Consider the following 21,216-nt stretch of genomic DNA (forward strand, 5'->3'; position numbering starts at 1 on the left):
TCTGATTTTGCCTGTTCGCTAGAATGTAATAACATTCTAATTATTCAGTTATGCATTACTTTCCAGGTTTAAATTGAGTTATTCTGATGCGATAAAGTTCAGGTTAGTTTAAAGCCAAATCTATCCGACTGACTGGTATGTGAGGGGTACAGCGACACACTTGATCAATACATGTATATGTAATTACTGGCATTACTGGTCATTACTAACACCACCAACACCGTTTCTCAATAGCTTGGGCTACACTGAAAAGCGAGGTAAAACAGCGCAACTGTTTGCAAACCAGATAGCATCTGTGGACAGGGCTAACCTAACTTAAAATGCATCTTTTCAGGTTACATCGGGTGCATTAGAGAGCGGGGGAGGGAGCCCGAACAGGAGGGGCATTGCTGTAAATCCAGGAGTGGCCAAGGACGCTGCGTAGAATAGATTGGAACACCTCCACGGGAGCACTGCAAAAGAAGTGTAGGATGGAAAATCGAAGATTGAAAGAAAATGCAAACGGATTGAACCAACATTATAAAGGAGGCTTTTACAAAAAGTGACGGTTAAACAGTTTCCCTATGTTACCGAGAGTTTACGCACGGCTTTTGTAACTTGGAGAATAAACAGTGGTGTTTGTTCTGTGATGCACTGAAGATGATCCGCACGCCTTTTGATATGGATGAGCTGGATGGTCAAGATGAGTTTTTATACTGATGATGCCATGGATATTTGGAACAATGGTTCCACAGAACTGCACGAAGTGTTACAGAGATCAGGGACAAATAACTCCAACTTAAACAACACAAATGTGACAGAGACACATGATACCAGCCGTTTTACCCTTTCCCGAGCCGTGCCACTGGGCATGGTCCTCGGCGCCTTCATAGTATTTGCTATAGTTGGGAATATACTTGTTATTCTGTCTGTTGTTTGCAACAGACATTTGCGTATCCCAACAAACTATTTTATCATAAATTTAGCTATTGCTGACCTGTTGCTGGCCACTACCGTCCTGCCTGTGTCTGCTACTTTGGAGATTCTTAACTACTGGGTTTTTGGGAGAATATTTTGTGATATATGGGCCGCGGTGGATGTTTTATGTTGCACCGCATCTATCATGAGCTTATGCGTAATATCTATTGACCGTTACATTGGAGTCCGCTACCCACTGCAATATCCATGTTTTGTAACGGAGAGACGAGCGATTTTTGCCATGCTTGGTGTGTGGGCTCTTGCCATTGTAATATCTATTGGACCCTTGCTGGGATGGAAAGAACCTCCTTCAGAGAATGACACCGTTTGCCTTATCACAGAGGAGCCCTTTTATGCTCTTTTTTCCTCTTTGGGTTCATTTTATATTCCACTGGCCGTTATCCTTGCCATGTATTGGCGCGTGTATATTGTTGCCAAAAGGACCACTAAGAATTTAGAGGCAGGTGTCATGAAGGAACGCATGGACTCAAATGAGTTTACGCTTCGGATTCACTATAGAGGCTCCAACACACAAGACGACTGCGGTGGGACATCTAAGGGTCAAGCCAGGAGCTCACTGACACTGAAGCTACTGAAGTTTTCCCGGGAGAAGAAAGCTGCTAAAACACTTGGAGTCGTAGTGGGCATGTTTATTTTATGTTGGCTGCCATTTTTCCTCGCATTGCCCATTGGTAAGTGAATATTTGACTTCACAGTGATGACCACCCTGACACATTTTCAACAGTGACGTGTATTACAGTTAGATAGGACGCATTTATTCAAGTGAGGGCACTTTACAAACACTCTCTCTTGAACACCTTCACCTCTCTTGTTTCATGACGCAGGAGTAAATGTGTTGCACTGGAATACAGGCCCCTAAATAAAGGTCAAGAAGCAACGGTCAAGATTCCCCCCCAAATATCTTATCGTTGATCGCGCCGTTTATTTAGCGCCAGTGTGTGTTTATCATCGTGTAGTAGCACATTTGTTGTTCAAAAATAATAATCACATTTATATGAATCCCTGCGAAAAGACACGCCAGATTTATTCAAGTTTATCGCGCTCCACCTTGATGTCAGGTCTAATCCTTTCACACCCCATTCCTTCTCATTTTTTATTGTAGATACTGGTGTGAATAATGTTCCTCATTGGTCTATAGGCAATTGTTTTTCATACTTCTCAATGTAAAAGGAACATGGCAAATAGCAATGAAAAAGGTGCAGGCTATGTGGCAAAACATTTATTTTTCCATTATTGTAGTGTCAACTATCAAATATGCCAGCAAAAAAACATCGCGCACAGTTTACATTACTTGTTCAGTTCACAGGTTGGCATCCTCCACAGTTCACATTAGCTATCTGTTGTCAGTCTTACTATAAATGTACCCATTACTACATGTACTGAAAATGTCCTGCTCTTTGGATTGGCATGGTTTACATGGTCAAGTATTGTTTTATATATTAAAAGGGAAATAGCCTATATGTTATGTTATTTTAATTAAAAATGTAGTTTAAATTAGTAGTTTTAATTAAACAAAATAGTTATAAAAACATGTTGAGGCTGTTTGTCCTTTTAAGAATATTTCAGCAGTTTTGTTGCATTTGGCAAATTTTCAAGAAATCACTAGGAGATCCATAGCAGATTTCCCTTGAAGAAAATGATTCACGGCCAGGAACAACTGCCTCTCTAAATCATGAAATGCATTCCCAACTATGGCATCCTTGATTTGTGTACCCCAACTTGATGTAGCTCTCTAAAATAGAAACAAGCTGTCCCCAAAATAGCAAGTCTGTGCCTCAATATTGGAGTCAGGACGATGCAATCATCCTCTGTTCATATTTTCTCCATGTTGTTGAGCAAACCATTTGTATCAGGTTCAGTCACACCATAATCAAAGTGACTAAAATCTGTCAAAAAGAAGGAAGGGAAGAGGGTGACACAAGTGGAGGCTCTAAAGTATTTTGTTGAGGGCATGAGAGAAAGAAAGAGACAGGCAGGTGTACACTAGGAGCATTCGGGGAGCATATGTCAGATATGTCAGACTACTAATGCAATGTGATTACTCTGGATGGCCTTTTCTAAAAAGCTATTATTTCAACAGAGAATTTGACTTAAGTCCTATGTTGCAAGGCAATCAACAAAAAGACAAACACAAAAAAAGTGTTTTTTGTCTGGTAATCAAACACCAGAATGAACACAGGCATGAAGTTAGTCTTGCAGAGCCCAATTTCTTTGCACCATACGCCTAGGGACAGCCATGGTAGATTTAGGTCTAAATGTTAGTGGGAACAGTGAGGTTGTTTCATAAACCAAACCTGTGCCTGATAGTCAGACTCTGAAGGACTACTATTGCAACTCAACTGGAAGCAGTGGATGCTCTGTCAAAAACCGTAGCTGCACTGCCCCAGACCACTATATGTTCTATGCTATGCTAACTGTGCATTGAGCAATGGAAAAGAGAGGGGGGGGGGGCACTTTGTCTTCTCAGTATACACGGAACATAGACAGTACCACACAGTTTAAAAAGTAAATAAACAGGTAACAGATGTGAGACAAATCCAATGCTCTGTGGGGCAAGGCCCTTTCTTATTACAAACTCAACTCATGACACACATACAGTCCCATTTTTACAGTTTTTTACAGCTACTGTTTAGGCCAGGTATGTCACATTGTGGCTCATGTCTGCCCAAGGGAGGTCCCCATGGTCCTGCTAAGTTCCTCATGTACCTCATTAGAACAAGGACGTTGTGTATACACCAAAGTGCATATTGTAGGACCTCAGGGACAGAAAGAAAGCATATCTGGGTCATTCCACGGCAAACGTGACAATTTAAGGAAAATTCCCCACTCGACCATCTCAGATTTGGCTGAAAAAATTCAAGGTTGTTCATACACTTCTTAATATGAATATTAGCTCTCTACTCCCAATAGTTTTGTTACAATAGGATGTTTTACTTAAGACGCTTTTTGAGCAGCGTTTTGTGAAGAGCCATTTTCAAATTGCTATTACTAGAAAAGTATATTCAAGTCTCCAGCTTTAACATTGAGCTTTCCACAGGCCTTCAAAGATGCTGCAACAAAGCGTAAAGTAAAATTTTCGCGCAAATTCAAGTACCCCGAATACTATGATATACCCAAGCCACACCCTTGGAAGTCCATAATCTTCAAGTAATGGTATCATATTTAAAGCCTATAAAGTTTGAAGGAGCTAGCTTAAATACTTTTCTAGTAATAGCAATTTGAAAATGGCTCTTCAGAAAACGCTGCTAAAAAAGCATCTCAAGTACAGGCACTCCCTCCCCCCTAAAACATATTTTTGTGACAAAACTATTGGGAGTAGGGAGCTAATATTTTGGACTATACCTATTAAGAAGTGTATGAACAACCTTGATTTTTTTCAGCCAAATCTGAGACGGTCGAGTGGGAGCCATTGTCCCGTTTGGCGTGGAATGACCCATCTTTCAATCTTACACACAGTACAAAGAAACCTTATCTCAAGCATCTTAAGGTGTAAAACACAAACATTAACCTACAAGGCTTTGTGGAGGGATTGGAACATTTGTGATTGATCAATCTATCTGTCTATGTATCTATCTACTGTATCTATCTATCTATCTATCTATCTTTCTATCTATCTTATCTATCTATCTATCTATCTATCTATCTATCTATATGTCTATTTATCTATCTATCTTTCGATCTATCTATCTATCTTTCTAGACCATCTGTTGAGGAGAACCTGTGAGTCAGTGGGTGGTGTTATAACTGACAAAGAGGATGCACTTTCATTTGAAAAGCACAAATAATATGCCTGCCACTGAGGGGGCTAGAAAAGATGGCACATTTTAATTGGTTGTATTATGTGGGTAATGTAAGGTAATTTAAACAGGAAGTCACATAGGCCTTTGCTTAGGTAAGCTAATGGACGGATCTGAGAGGTTCATTTACTAACTGTCTCTATTTGCTGTGATCTCAGCGTTCTTGAAGTGAGCTGTTAGCTGATTCTATCACTGTCAGCATAATTTGGATCAATACTCATTAGCTACATCCTTATAGCCTAACCTGAATTCAGTGGATCATCTCTCATTTACGCACAAAAGTGTCTGCATGGGCCTTTGGTATATATATAATATATTATTGATATATATAATATAATTGATATTGATTTTATATAATTGATCACCCCACTGTTTTCATTGGAGTGAAATTCTGCAATATGTAGTATGTTGTAGCCCTAATGTACATTTATGAAATGGATACAGCAGTCATTTCCGTGAATGAGATTATATCTCCCACTAGTCTACATGTGTCAGGAGGTCAGCTGTACCTGTGACATGGGATCAGACAACATAGCAGAAAGCTACACTGAGCAAAGAATAATTAAAAAAACAGTCATGGTCATACAACTAAATATATAAATTGACAGCTTGAAGTAAATCAGAGATTCACAGATGCTGATTGACAGCAAAATTGTAATTGGAGGCAAGGATAATTTACACACGAACAGTGATGTTTCTCCCTCATTAAATTTTGATGAGATGAGTGTGATGTCACAATCTAGAATTAGAATTACAAATGTTATCTGCTGTACATGCAAATGATACTGATTTGTTTCCCAGTTCGATGACATATACATATTGTAGAAGTTTTAGTAATCACCATATTCGTTATAGCTGCCAATATAGCTGACTACTCTGCCTATTACTTTTCAAAATAGCTCATGTTTTTGTAGTCTGATTGCTTAATGTCACTAGACATTAGCCTACTCCTAAGATCAAAGTCAAAGTCAGTGTATTGGCACAAACAACACACAGAAACACACACGTGCATTTAGGGTGGCGACATGGGACACACACACACACACACACACACACACACACACACACACACGCAAGCCGAGGTCGCCTACTCCTAAGATACACAACAGATATGTCCAATAGTGGCACATCATATCAATCATGGAAAATGATGATAAACTAAGGGAGATTATAGATGTTATAGAAAAGGTCCCACAACAGTTTCATACAGGGAGAGACAGCATATTACCCAAAAGCTTGACCAGCAGAGGTAAATGTAAAATATGAGTAGCTTCACTCGTACTCCTGTAGGGGCTCTATCTGTGCAACATGAACATCAGCAGATTTAACTCAGGAACACAAACAAAAGGACAAAACAGATAATAAATACCACCACGAGGGAAGCATAGAAGCAGTTTCTACCAGTCCAGAGATTGCATTCCAAAGCTTGAGATATTTTGGAGAGGTATTAGATAACATAATTTAATCTGCAAAAGCCACCATAGTTAGAGTCACATTATGCAGCTACCTCAAAAAGCTCAAAAATAGTTTATACTCTGACTTAGAGACAGAAATGGGGAGTGTTTTGAAACCGCAGAAGCACAGCAGAATGCATATTGTTACTAATATTTTGCTAATCAGCAAGAATTTAAGAAATTACGAACTTCATTTGAGGTTTTGGGCATGAAATTATTAAGTTTGTGTTTTTATTGGATTTAGATTGTTATCGCGGGGTATTGCAACAGAGATTGAAATATAGCACCTCTAAAGCATTTCTTACAGAACCCACTGTCAACATAGGATCAACTGATCCTCTTATAGAACCCACTGTCAACATACGATCAACTGGTCCTCTTACAGAACCCTCTGTCAACATACGATCAACTGGTCCTCTTACAGAACCCACTGTCAACATAGGATCAACTGATCCTCTTACAGAACCCACTGTCAACATACGATCAACTGGTCCTCTTACAGAACCCACTGTCAACATACGATCAACTGGTCCTCTTACAGAACCCACTGTCAACATACGATCAACTGGTCCTCTTACAGAACCCACTGTCAACATAGGATCAACTGATCCTCTTACAGAACCCACTGTCAACATACGATCAACTGGTCCTCTTACAGAACCCACTGTCAACATAGGATCAACTGATCCTCTTACAGAACCCACTGTCAACATAGGATCAACTGGTCCTCTTACAGAACCCACTGTCAACATAGGATCAACTGATCCTCTTACAGAACCCACTGTCAACATACGATCAACTGGTCCTCTTACAGAACCCACTGTCAACATACGATCAACTGGTCCTCTTACAGAACCCACTGTCAACATAGGATCAACTGGTCCTCCTTGCTCTATTGCATCCAGGCTGCAATCACCATAGATACTACCACATGGGATATGATCACCAAAGATACTACCACATGGGATATGATGTCCCTGAGCCCCTTTATGACAGGCTGCTAAATGTCAAATTCTAAATCTGTTACTCCTATCATCAGAAGTTTCATGCGCCAAATGAATAGGGAAGAGGGAGATGTGCAATTGGCTCCTGTTTAGTGCTGATCTGAGTGATTGAGCTGTGTAACTTGAATCCCTCTAACATGTTTAAGTACCGTGTTTTGAATGAGTTGTAGGATAGAAATAATGCCACAATCCTGCGTGAATGACCTTGCATAGAATTGGTTTCAGCAAATAATGGTTATGTCCCATTGGTTAGCCTCTCTGGACAGCTGATGTGTAATCATAGTATGCAACAACCTCTTAACTATAGGGTCCCAAACTGTCATAGGTTAATGGGTATAATGCAATGTGGGATTCAATTTGTTTACAAACACCAAAAGCCTTTGCCATTTAGTCCGATTCAGTTCTTGATTTGATAAGCAAGTTACACAAATGCATTTTGTGCCATGAAAAGGCAAAATGCGACATCCTAATATATAATATTTATTTGATTGAAATACTGACGATGTGCACAGCAACTATTTGACATCTGTTTCAATACCACTGCTATGTTTTCATCAATGCAGTGTGTTTAGTGATGCAAAATGCACTCTAAAAGCATTCTAAGAGCTAAGAGCATCCTTGCAACATTTTGTCCAATTGCACATTACCCCACCCTATGACCATGCCATGGCTTCATCATTATGATAGGCATGTACATATCAAAGCAATGTGGTCAGTTTAGTGCATGAAATTAACCATGCTTTTTGCTTTTTGTGCAAGAAAGAAAGTATGATTTTGCTTAGAGGTGACACAGACTCCACTCATGCTAGGTCACATGTATGCTGGCATGGCGCACTTAAAGTTGCTACTGCAGTCTCTGGCTGTCACTGGCCAGTGTACACAGGGTCAGAGGAACAATCGATTCCTTGCTTTGGCCTGTACGACCCAGTGTTCCTTGAAGCTAAAAAGCATGGTTAGCGCTTTGTCAGCAGGAGTTCAATGAATCTACTATTTTGCTGATGAGGAGGCATTTGTGCAGTATTTTCTCCATGTGTCACTGTAAGGGCAAGTAATGTCAGAGTAGGAAGGGGACACAGAGAACATACACGCTGCAAAGACCAGTGACCAGTGTTTACTGTGTTAGTTGTGTTGTATCCTTGCTGCAGGACGAAAACCCAAGAGTGGGACAATCTAATGAAAAAGCTTTTGAGAGTGGGCCATGCTACATTACACTGATTCTTCTAAAGTCACTTTCTGTTCTGACTTAACCTCTTTACATTAATGATGCACACTCTAGTGAGGCACTCCCATTACGACACATATATAATGTATATCCTTCTAACTATTCTTATTATATTTGTCCCATTACTACACAGATATGATGTATATCCTTCTAACTATTCTTATTATATTTGTCCCATTACTACACAGATATAATGTATATCCTACTAACTATTCTTATTATATTTGTCCCATTACTACACAGATATAATGTATATCCTTCTAACTATTCTTATTGTATTTGTCCCATTACTACACAGATATAATGTATATCTTTCTAACTATTCTTATTGTATTTGTCCCATTGCAAATCTGTACTTCAAGCTATATATAGCAATACCCGCAGAGTGCTTTTGTTTCACTTCATCACATCTGCCTTTACCCACTTAATCTACTGTCAGCCAGAACTCTGGGGTTCAAATACAATTAGATTAATGTAGGGCTTTTAATTATGAGTTGTCATTTTAAAGTTAAAAGCACCTGATGACTGTATCCAGGAGCTCTGCCACGTTTTTTTATCATCTGTATGAAAGCTTTTGTTGAGTGCCTAGTGTTATTATTCTTCACAAAAAAATGGATCTTAACTCTAGAGAAAAACCTTAATGGCACACAGTCACAGTTGCTTAATTGGCTACAACAGTTTGATGTACCTATAAAATGATTCAATTTGGTAGAGCGTGAGTAAACATACCAGCGTTAGCGCCAGAGAGATGAGTGCTAATAGCAGAGTGGCCCGGAGCCCCTGCTTTACTACGCCACTGAGTCAGACTCGATAAGGCCAAAAAAGGGCTAGGATGCGGCAGGGCAAGCAGTAAAAGAGTCTTCTCCCAGTGGTGGATTCCATGGGGAATATTGAATGTATTATGCTATATTGGGAAAATCTGGAAAACTGCTGGAAGTCTAACTTTTGTTTATGTTTGGGAGAATGGGAGAGACTCTTTAAGCTTCTGTTATAAGACTCTACACCCCGTAGATGGCATGAGAGTCAAAGAGGCAACAATCAGGACTCAAATACAATCATGTGAGAACATCCTTGCAGTTTGCTGTTACTTGAGAACAGCTTCTTTGATGTAGTCTGTAGGTTTCTGGAGTCCGACTGCACATTATGATAAGGTTTAATAGTTAAATCACAAAAAAAAATAAGTGAGTGCTTATGACACGATTCGAATTGCAAATGGTTTAAAATATTTCTTGCTTTCAAGCTCGCTGTAAAATAACACTGAGGTAATTGAGATGAGTAATCTCAATGTTGTGTAACTGAAAGGAGACCCGTTCTAGAGTGTAGCCTTTTGATGTCAACTGATGCCATCTTGTGGTAAGAAAATAGGGTAAACACTAAGCACACTACTAACTCTGATTATAGGCCTACGCAGCGTCCAGTTTTTTAATAGTGCAATTAAACTGTGGACAAACTTCTTCCACCCTATTAAAATGTCTTTGCCTCTTACCAATTATATCTTTCAGGATCCTTTAATGCCAGCCTACGTCCACCAGAGACCTTTTTTAAAGTGATATTTTGGCTGGGTTACTTCAACAGCTGCCTGAATCCTATCATATACCCTTGCTACAGCCGCGAGTTCAAGCAAGCCTTCATCCGTATCCTCAGATGTCAGTGTCGGCACAAAAAACATCGTGGATTGACGGCATATAACTACCGCTCCAACCTTGGCTCCTCTAACCACGCCTATGTGGACATCCACTCAGCCTGCTTCAATGGAAGTCAGCAAACCCTCTCCTCCATCCATCCCAGCCCTGCTTTTGTTACCAAGGCAACAGTGTCCAAATCGGAGTTGGGTCAATTACCGGGATGGGGCCCGTCTTCGTCCTCCTCCTCCTCCATGTCTGGGAGCCCATTTCCAGGTGACATTCAGTCTGTTGCTGGAACTGTCTGCCCAGACCAGAGCAAACCCGGCAGAATGGCTCTGCTGTTCCCTGCTGACAAAACAGCTCTGCCGACCGGCGATCAGAATTGTAGAGAAAAGGAGAAATGCCTTAAAAGTGACATCTGAAGTGAACAGAGATGTTTTATATTGATGGCACACATGATGGGGAAGGTGAAATAAATTGGGAGAATAATAAAATAGATAGATATTGCTACTCATATTCTCGTATTGCCATTAAGGTTGTGTCTTATTTCTTTAAATATTATGGAACATTAGCTAATGATGAAAACAGTGGAATCATTTTCATCTCAACATGGGGATAGGACACTATCCCCCCTCAGATGCAATTTAGAAAACAATATATCAGAGAAATATCTTAAAAAGAGGTAAGAACAGCTTACATAGCACCTAAATATGTGGAATATGTGTAGCTATATAGAAAACTTAGGAGGATTTATTCTTTAAGAAATTATTTAGTGAGACCCATACAGATATTTAACATCTGTGTTAGATATTTTTAATAATTTGGTTCAAAGTGGTTATAGGCAACTCTGCTTGTTGGACCTAACCAAACCCTGCTATGTATAAGTTACAGTATAAGCCTATGCGTTTACTGATAGCATGTGTTGGCTTGGCCTGCTAAAAGTCAGATTTCCTCAGAAAATAAGTTAACCGGGATACTAGTGCATAATCTCTGGCATGAACATCCAACTTGTTTGCATGATTGTTACTTAAGGAAATTGCCATCTAACTGGACAAAGTTGGGATGCTTGACATCAGATGTATTTATTCAGCATATCTCCATAAGGTAATGGATGGGTGGAGTCCAGACAGAAAGTTTAGAACAACTTACAAATGGCATTGATTCACTCAGAAAACCCGTCACATCATTCAGCTGCCACAGCTCCAAACAGAACTGAGGGTTTAAAACTGATTCTGGAACAGATGAGATGTGTAGATATATAGGGATATAATGTATCTCTATATGAAGATATAACATGGTTAAATATGTTCACAATTAGTGATAATTATTTGCAAAAATATGGTTGACGTGAATATGGTTGTATTTTCCATTATTGAGAGGGACCTACCCACCCCTACCCAACAATAATCTGTTACAGTCATTCTGTAAAAGCCATAAATGTAGCATGTATTGACAATAGAGCAAAATGTATTAGGAAGAATACATGTTAATTTGTCAATCATGTTATATGTAAATATTTTATTTTATTTATCACATACCCATTACGTATAAAACTAATAAATGGATAAAGGGAAAAGCTCTAACATAGATTTTAGTGGATCTCTGGAGTAAAGAACGTGAGAAAGTTGATCATGATCATTGTGTTTGTTTCTGTTTCTCAGTTCAGACTGAAAACCGTCTGTGTTTACCTTTTCAATCATGATTAGTCATGGCCACGCAATTTTGTTACGTTGCTGAGTAGAGGCTTGGCCTGACTCCGAAGATAGATAGATGGGGATAGAGCAAGTTAATAGATGTAGCATGTTTGCATTGCGTTGCATGAATTATTTATTCCTCCAATGTTCAAAAATATTACGTCATGTTTTTTATATATTTTGGGAGTGTACAGTTTTTAGTCACTTGCAAATGCATTAAATGTCCATACTCTAGATGTACAATTTCTGACCATTCATTTTTTTTAGAGAGACCCAGGTCATTTATCTTTTTGAACCACATGTTAGGAGCAATTGTAGCGAGGCACTGAAATGTGTAATACCATTACCCCCTAGAAGTAGCAATGTAAACATCATTGATCGATTAGATTTAACTCTCTCTATATTCAGTTTGTGTCTGACTCAAACCATGGGTGTTCTGTGTCTTCATGGTGTAGTACATCTTAGTCTTGGTATGTATTGCAAAATGGTAAAAGTAGTATGTGTGTATGACAGTACGTGAAATTAATGAAACAACATTTTTTGTCAGCTGCAACTACTTTTCTCCAGACACCCGAGATGACTGAGTAATATTGAAATATTAAATTGTTTATATGAACATGTGCCTTTTTCCTTCGTATCCGCAGTTCAGGACATCACCTACTACTTTTATCACTAAGTTGAACTCGATTACTTTTAATGTGTGTCTTAGGATGGATTAGACAGTAAGAATTTGTTATTGTTACATACATGATCTAAATGAGGTCATCCCTAAGTTATCTCTGTATGTAAAAGATTTTCAATAAAGGTGATTGTAACACACTGATATGTACATGATTCTATTCTTCTTTCCCCACGTGCATCCACATAATTACACTGTATCTTAAATGGGAATTTTCATTATTTTAACTTATAACTTGAAAGTGCTGAGATACCATAAGATTTTGGACAGAATTTTGTCCGATGTGTTTGTATTAAATATAATTTAATAAAACCACTGATTTAAATATTTAAGTTGCATTAAACCATTACTGAGCTACTTAACTGAGACAATAAAGAATAATGCGATGTCGAGCAGGAACAATGGCCCTCATTCTCGAACATTTTCTGAAGTTTCTTCTGAAATGTTTCTTACGGGCTTCGGAAAAACAACGTAAGCAAAAGACATCCGCCAAATTCATGTACGCTTGAAAATGGGGTCCTACGCAGCAGAAGTTTTCTGGGCTGTGCTCCCCCGGAAAAGTTTTCTTAAATTGAAAGCGCGTTCTCGTGCTCCTGAATTTGCATACATACACGCCCTGCTAGCTCCTTATAAGGGCACGCAACCGTAGTGACGTGTGCAGTCGGAATCGACCGAATCTACACGAAAGCAACTCGTAAACGAGTCATGTCAAAGCGGAAAGTCATGTCTATGACTTGAACGGTGCAGAGATGGACTGTTGCAGGATGTAGATGTGTCCATTCTATTCCACTATAGCTATATCAACGTGATTGAGTTTAGTGCTTATTTATTTATTCACTTACATTTGCAGTGTTCGTGTACATTACATTTAGTCATTTAGCAGACACTTTTGTCCAAAGCGACGTACAAGGGATAGAACAGTCAAGCTACGAGCAATAGAGACCTAGTGTAACAATAAATACTACTTTACATAAGAAATAGAAAAACGAAATAGGAAATAAAAACGAAGTGCAGTAATGTAACTGCTATAAGTGCAAGTTAAGCACTAGTCGAAGTGCCAGTTAGGAAGGGAGGTGCTCTCTGAAGAGTTGGGTCTTCAAAAGCTTCTTAAAGGTAGAGAGGGACGCGCCTGCTCTGGTAGTGCTAGGCAGTTCGTTCCACCAACGTGGAACTACTTGAAAATTCTGGATTGCCGTACTTGCACAGACGGCAGTGCCAAAAACTAGACGAGCGCAGCATTCCGGTGTAGTCCTTTTATTTATTTTATGACATCACGGTGCCTCGTAGAATCATGACTATAGGCCTACATGTGAAACGTAATTGTTAATGATACTTTAATCCGAGGATCTGTAGAGTTGATGTGAACGCAATCACCAACGATTTCTCACAAATTCATTAACACGGAGAGTTTTCTTAAATGCGATTCCTCAAAAAACCACAAGAGGGCGCACGGGGCCATCTTGTGGTTTTTTAAGGAATCGCATTTGAGAAAACTCTGGCCGAGTTACGACTGCTAATTCGAGTTCGGAAAGTCTTCTGAAGTTCAGAGCAAATCCCAGATGAGAAAACATTCATGAATGCCAAATGTTGTCCTATATCCAATTCAGAAGAAATTCCTCTTAAATTCTTCTTAACTGCGTTCGAGAATGAGGCCCAATGTGCAGTTTTCTTTGGCTTCTCTACCATTTATTGTGACACACACAAGAAACACTGATGGTGAATGGGAAAACATGAGGGACTCTGTGTTTCTACATGACACAGAGAGTAAGGATGGACAAATACACCAACTGCACAGGATCCCACTCTAAGGCATCTACATGTATCACACTGACTGAAAATGGTAACAGAAATACAACCTAACATTGACACAAGACTGCAAGAAGGAAGACACAAGGTCATTGCATGGCTGCATACATCGCATGGCATTCTCGACACATTCATACAGCACTCTGGGATCACTACATGACATACACACACATGCAGTAATGTGCCACCTCCCTGCACACTCTGATATTTTTATACAAGAAAAATCAATTGTAAAGATACTCCTTAAATAGTAACCTACTTATAATACTTAGCCTTTATGAGCTGACAAAGCACCTATAAGAATCAGACATTACATTTACTTTCATCATTTATTTTACATTTAACATTTGGAGGGAGTAACGTAAACATTTAGAAAGACCATTATCAAGTTTAGTAATGCTGGACATTTTATACTAATTGTGTATCAAAGGGGTTTTTTATTGAGCTAAAATGGAAAATGTACTGACCGAGAACATTCTCTGCAAACAAAACTGACATCAAAGACGGTCTCTTAGGAGACTAATGGACAAACTGGTTTCTTAGGAGACAGGGGATTTTCCACTGACTACCTTTGAAGGAGAAGCCTTCAGGGCCTCAGTCAACCTCCGACACTCTTTCACAAGGCATTGACCTAGCATTTTCCAACAGTAGGCCTGAGTTTAGAACACTTAATCAGGGCCATTCCTGAGGATCATTCTCTGGTAATGCAATAACTTTGGATGCCATCGAAATGGTAACATATGCTATATTTGGTGATTTAGCACCAAAATACAGGGGCAAGCACAACCACAGAGAAGACATACGTTTTTCCACATCACATACATTCATCATCATGGTTAAAAGTGAAACAGCATATAAATGCTATCCTGGTCTCCTGTGCAGGTCTTAGGTAGATCTCTGAGTCTTCCTTTTTTACAGCATTTAAAATAATTAATGTTGCCTGTTATTGATAGGGAAAGCACAACAATACTACTACTTTAGTTACTAATAATAACAATAACCTTTGTTACATATGGGTAAGACATTTTTGGGGGACGCAGATATCGGATGTATATTTGGAATATCTCGAAGTTTGCCTTCAGGGGCCAGGCCCTCACACCTATAATGTAATCCCCACGTGATAGGACTCCATATCCCAGTATTCATTCGTGTTGCGGAAGTCTTTTTCATTCGTGTGGTTGTAGAAGGTAAGTTCAGAAGACATGAGACAGCATTATAATTCAGGGTTGTTTTTGTAACATTGTTGTATTCTCTTTCCAACACTTTCAAAATCATTCACAATAGGCATGTTTTTCGTTCCACTCTGGCATGTTGTCTGTACATGTCAGCGCATGGGTAAACTAACCTCCTTAGATTTTTAGCATATGCCTTGCTACATAGCTGTGGCTAACAAGTTTTACTTGCGCTATCATCTTAAATATTCAATTACAATAACAGAAAATGGTCAATTATACAATAATCTGTATTCATTGGCATATATAAAGGCATTGGTTTCGATGTTATTGCAACGTTTACATTTTACTTCTAGAGGACAGGATGAAAGCTGTCCATTTCTCCATGCTAGCTAGCATTGGGGGCAGAAATAGTAAAGCTCCAACAAATGTCATCGGTTTTCTAGCTAAGTAGCAAGCTAGCTATCTCTGACTAGTGTTGATTTACTGCGTACTTGACCACACTAACACTAATATCGCCCTTCTCATCACCCTGTTTTTTGATTTCATACTATGGTTTGCTCAGAGACACTGTTTCATATCAGCAAACTATGAGGTTTGGTAGACGCTTCATTATGGTAGTTGATGGGCGGTAATATTTTCCAGTTGCGTATTGAAGAGTAAAGAAATGATCTGAATGAAAGGAACTACGACCATTGTGTAGTCTTGATTAGTGTCCAATTAAAGCAACTGTAAGTAATTGTTGTCTAAAACTGGTGAGCTAGATACATAAAAAGCATGCATCACAACAAACGGCTGAGTTGGCGCTGACAAAAGCGTGCTAAAATGCTAGCTCGTGTCTTGCGTCGATACAGTTGGCAGTGCAGTGCTGTAGCTTTTCTTACATTTTCGCGGGGGGTTCCAGCCTCTATGACAGATGGGAAAGACGGCTTTGTTTATCTTTCCTTCACATGACGACATACTATCAAAATTAATTTGAAGATAACAAAATGAGTTGCCTATAAAAAACATACATACATAACATAAATAAAAGCTAGAGACAAAAGGAAGGAAAGATACAATTATAATTAAATTATACAATATAAATAAGTGGAGTGTATTTGATCAGTTAACAAAACGCATCTGAGAACAGTTGGGTCTTAAGTCTAGATGTGAAACTACAGTGGGAGCACCTTTGATGTCATCAGGAAGTTGGTTCCAGAGCTGAGCAGCATAGCAACTAAAAGCTGCTTTACTATGTTTAGTTCTATAGGTATTACCAAGAGATTGTTCTCTAGTGATCTGAGAGGTCTGGCAGGTGTGTACAGCTGAAAAAGTGTTAAAAGATATCGACTGAAGTGGTGCTTTGTGTAGGTTACTAGCACGCTAACCTCTCTGAGTCTAAGCCATATCAAATAAACACAGCCGCCATGAAGAATTAAGGTCTGGTATGTGACATTGACATTTTGTGAAGGTGTTGAATCTCTTGTAATGTAATAATAATTGATTTTCTCTCACTAAACAAGGACAATTGAGTGTCCCTGATATGGACAGGGCTTTGGGACGTGTCTGATTGTTGGAGGGGCTTTCATCAGTAAAAACACTCGGACAGCAAGGCTACTGGAGAACTTAGAAGTATGGAACCGCAGGAAGATTGCTTTTTTGACTGTGAGGAAAATTTGCAGGAACATGGTAAAAGATTACATGACGGTGCAGTGTCACAACTCGGAGCAGGTGAAGGAACTGTCAAAAATTCACGGAATGGGGCACCACCAAGTTGTGGAGACTCAGACAGTTCAGGTTTAAGTGAGTTGAAGAGAAATTTTGAAGAGTTAAGTGTGGACAGACTTGAGGGGGAAGCGAGTGAATCTACGGTTGCACCAGAAGACGGGAGCCATGGCCACAGTGGACATGAAAGCGTAACTGAAGAGGAAAAAGACGACTGGACAGATACAGAACCTGAACTAAAAGAAGAACTTGCACCAGAGTTTGATGATGAGCACCTGAAAGAGATAGAAAAGGACTTAACAGAGGAAGAGAAAGAGGTGATCTATTCTCGTGCTTTTAAAAACTGTTTTCAATAAATAGTGTTGGATTGCTATCTTTTATCTGCAGAAACAAAAGATTTTAACAATTTTTTTTATTTTCTTCACAATCTACCTCAGAGCAGACGAAAAGAAAGTGTGGCGCTGAAGGAAAAAGGCAACAGCCAGTTTAAGGAAGGAGGTGAGCAAAGCCCATTTGTTTTGCCACATATTTCCCCTCCCTTTTATATGGTTAGCATGTATATCAGCAAATATATATCAGTTAAACTTCTCTTGTAATTGTGTTGAAATTTTGTAAAAAAAAAAAATTTCAGAGCATGTTGAGGCTGAAGAGTCTTACACGGCTGCCTTGCATATTTGTCCCGTGAGCTGCAGTAAAGAGAGGTCTATTCTCTTCTCAAATCGAGCTGCTGCTCGCTCACATCAGGTAAGATCAGTACTGAAACAGGCTACTAATTGGGTCAACCCTTACATTCTACAATTTTCTGTTGTGTGTGTTTTTTTAGGATGTTTGATCCGATGCTCTGGTGACATCTAGTGGTAGTCTTACAAAAATGTAGTTTGTAGGATTTGGGTGATCTTCAAAAAATGTTCATCATGTTATTGTTTTTAATCAGTGGCCCATTTGGCAGTCTTTCGAGAGTTAAGGGTACCAACTAGTTTTGATATGAGGTCATGTGCATAGTGTGTCATCTCCAATCCCACCCTAACTTTTTTATTTTTGAATATTTCTCAAGGATAAGAAGGAAGAAGCCATCAAGGACTGCTCCAAAGGTAATACTGAACAAAATGGCAATTATGTATTGTGTGCTGCTTCTTCTTCATGTTTTAACTATGTTGAAAAGATTAGTATTTACTTGCTAACTAAATACTATGCAAATTAAATGTGTATCAGTGCCCTTTTGTGTATTTGTCTACATTGTTTTGATGGTTGTGATTTTTTATTTCTCTGGCTTTTTGAGATAAGTAAATCTTGCAGGTCATATATTTTAGACTCTTGAACATGGCATTTGTCTTTGCTCTCTTTACTAGCTATAGAGCTGAATCCAGACTATGTGCGTGCACTTCTGCGGAGAGCTGAACTCTATGAGAAGACTGATAAGCTGGATGAGGCTCTGGAGGATTACAAGAGTGTCTTAGAAAAAGATCCAAGTCTTCCAGTGGCCAGGGAAGCATGCATGGTACGTGTCATCCATCTCGACTAGGGGTGTAACGATACACAATTTTCATGATTCGATACGGTTCGATTGCCTTTTGATTCTATTTGGTTTTAATACAACAAAATGAGAGTTGAGGCCACCAAATTTCTTTTTTAAATGTATTTAAAGGCTGCTTACACTTTCCAGTGACCAGGGGTGCAAACAAACGTTTTGGTCCATCAGCCACAGTAGCTGGTCCGTCCACTTATGTTATGGGATACTTAATCCCATAAGTCTATCAAAAGGTTTATGGTAACACAATTTACTTTTGGAAACATAATTTAAAGATGGTTGAGAATACAGCATAGAGCAGTCGTGTGTTGCCTATCAGCATTTGTCTAGCTCTCCATTGTTTACATTGTGTTACACTCTGAACACTAGTGGCCAAAAAATGTCCACTAGTGGCCAAAAAACCTGTACCATTCAAAACAATGTCCGGTTTTGAAATAACCCCGCAACCTCCAAGTCCCCAATACATTTCTTGATGAAATGTGGGCGTATTCATCCTTGCATTTGTATTCTACAATTCCTAGGCTATGCATTAGTATACACTAAGCTGACTCATTTATTTCTATTTATTTATTTATTGATTGATCTATATATGGAATGGTAAAGGTGTGTACTGAATCTCCGAGGTGGTATCGAATGATACGATTTGATGTGTTATATTTTCACACCTCTAATCTCTACCCAACAACTGCAGCACCTTAAAGTTACAGGCCACAATTCTGGTGAAAGGGTGTTGATAATGTTTCTCAACAGCCAATAAAATTACACTCCTCCCCTCCGAGCTGTTGAAGCAACTCGTTTATTGGCTGGAATAGTGTATGGCTCAGTCCAACCCCCTTTCTCTGTTTCCCATTTTTCAGAGCCAGGACTTTGTAAGAACACCAGAGTTCTTCACATAGGCTAAGACACTGAAGGCTTCCTGGCCCACTCCATACTATAACATTAGGAATCATAGAGCATGTCAAATGCATAAATAAACGGAGATGATTGACTGTATTGAGCAAATGTCAGTACCTACCTCTGATTGTGTCTTCTCTTTTGGACTCCCAGAGGTTACCTCAGCAGATTCAGGAGCGCAATGAGAGGCTGAAGGAGGAGATGATGAGTATGAGCTTTTTTCCTGTCTTTGCATTCACACTTCCTGTCTTTTAATGCTGGGTGCCTTAAAATGGTGTCACAGTTCCTAACATGGGCCAATAAAGAAGGGAAGAGATGCACTACAGTTAAAGTGAGCATCTGCTGGAGTGCTGAATATTCTATTAGCCTAGCGGTCTCGTCATCAACTGTTTGTTTGGTTGCCATCATGTTCCTTTTTAGAATACATTCAAATCAATAGGGGAGCTAAAAGGGAAGGGGCACCTGGACACGGCCGAGATCTAAAATACAATTGACCTTTTCTTCTCCCGCTTGGCCAAATCTCTCTGAACACTGCTTTGAGTATGCTCAACATTGCCTTGCCTTTTTGAAAGAGCGACAGCACCTCCTGAAACCCCACTGCCTGAAAATTGATAATAATGGAAAACAGAGTTGATATTTTGTAATAGAGGATCTGGAAAATACAAGGAAAAGCGACAAAAATACTCCAAAAAATATCAGTTAAAATATCTTTATTGGACCTCTTCTTTAATAAGCGTGTGTGTTTGTGTTCACAGGTAAACTAAAAGACTTGGGCAATATGGTCCTGCGTCCATTTGGCCTCTCTACATCAAACTTCCAGGTCAATCAGGATTCCGGCTCTGGATCCTACTCCATTAACTTTGTGCAGAATCCTGGTACCAACAGAAGATAACACAACGGCCATACCACTGCTTTTGAAATGTAAAATAGCCAAAAGACCATCATGTCCTGCTGTGCTAGTGTTGTTGAGTGTCCTGCAAATAATATGTAGGGGAATGGCTAGTGTATTTGAAGTGAAGCAGTCATATTCATTCTCACATGAATCAACTATCAGTCCAAATGTGTTGATACAAATAATGCAGATGTGGTTTTATATCGTCCATATCAGGTTGTGTGTCTAAAAAGTACAATTGGTGTTCTACTGCTGTTCTTGTGCTGTTGAACTAGCTTTCTTTTAAAACACTGAGTGATACTGATCTTATGCATGGTGTTCTGGAAGCTAATCCAGTAACACCGCCAGAAACTGTGTGGCAATTCGCTATGAACTTAACTGCAGTGGGAAGCGAATCATTGAAGTCCATTCTAAAATTGTTTAGTCACACACATTGTTTGACTTTTTTTTTTGTACTCTGCCAACTCAACACAGTGTAATTTGTGAATCTCATGCTGTGCTTACAAGCATACACAAATAAATGCAGACAGACGTATCTCAGAGGCTGTGGACACCATCCACTGAGATTAACAGTAGTGAGAAACCTTGTCTACATTGTAAGACTGCATGTTTGGGTGTGTTTCTTATAAGTGTGCATCGGGCAAATAACCAACTCTGTTGCAAATGAGGATTCTAGTTCCTTCTTGTACATTAGATTCTGGTGCCAGTGTTTGTGGTAAGGTTTATATATATACACACACACACACACAAAAATGCTCTCTCGC

The 21,216-nt window shown here is 39.2% G+C and overlaps 2 protein-coding genes across 3 annotated transcripts; both read left to right on the forward strand.

Moving 5' to 3' along the window:
• Window positions 1–236: 236 nt before the first annotated feature.
• adra1ba (adrenoceptor alpha 1Ba) lies at window positions 237–12,694 on the forward strand. The gene is made up of 2 exons (XM_012835715.3): window positions 237–1,649; window positions 9,958–12,694. Exons 1-2 carry the CDS (start codon window positions 665–667, stop codon window positions 10,500–10,502), a joined length of 1,530 nt encoding a protein of 509 aa, XP_012691169.2. The 5' UTR covers window positions 237–664; the 3' UTR covers window positions 10,503–12,694.
• A 2,652-nt stretch (window positions 12,695–15,346) lies between these two features.
• On the forward strand, window positions 15,347–21,052 carry ttc1 (tetratricopeptide repeat domain 1). Of its 2 annotated transcripts, XM_031571687.2 has the most exons (8): window positions 15,347–15,446; window positions 16,937–17,455; window positions 17,576–17,636; window positions 17,770–17,882; window positions 18,193–18,229; window positions 18,488–18,636; window positions 19,714–19,768; window positions 20,316–21,052. In XM_031571687.2, the coding sequence occupies exons 2-8, from the start codon at window positions 17,048–17,050 to the stop codon at window positions 20,450–20,452; spliced, it is 960 nt and encodes a 319-aa protein (XP_031427547.1). In that variant the 5' UTR covers window positions 15,347–15,446; window positions 16,937–17,047; the 3' UTR covers window positions 20,453–21,052. The 2 variants fall into 2 exon arrangements, with proteins under 2 accessions (XP_031427547.1, XP_012691280.1); XM_012835826.3 differs by lacking the exon at window positions 15,347–15,446 and having other exon boundaries at window positions 15,463–17,455.
• The last annotated feature ends 164 nt before the right edge of the window (window positions 21,053–21,216 follow it).

This window comes from Clupea harengus, chromosome 8 (genome assembly GCF_900700415.2).
Source record: "Clupea harengus chromosome 8, Ch_v2.0.2, whole genome shotgun sequence".
NCBI classification, from domain to species: Eukaryota; Metazoa; Chordata; class Actinopteri; order Clupeiformes; family Clupeidae; genus Clupea; species Clupea harengus.

Excerpts from the sequence above, each read along its gene's own strand:
- adra1ba (XM_012835715.3), top strand. The coding sequence starts at position 665 with ATGAGCTGGATGGTCAAGATGAGTTTTTATACTGATGATGCCATGGAT. Across the intron at positions 1,650-9,957 it reads TTTCCTCGCATTGCCCATTG|GATCCTTTAATGCCAGCCTA; the intron begins GTAAGTGAATAT and ends TATATCTTTCAG.
- ttc1 (XM_031571687.2), top strand. The coding sequence starts at position 17,048 with ATGGAACCGCAGGAAGATTGCTTTTTTGACTGTGAGGAAAATTTGCAG. Across the intron at positions 17,883-18,192 it reads CTGCTGCTCGCTCACATCAG|GATAAGAAGGAAGAAGCCAT; the intron begins GTAAGATCAGTA and ends ATATTTCTCAAG. Across the intron at positions 18,230-18,487 it reads CATCAAGGACTGCTCCAAAG|CTATAGAGCTGAATCCAGAC; the intron begins GTAATACTGAAC and ends TCTCTTTACTAG.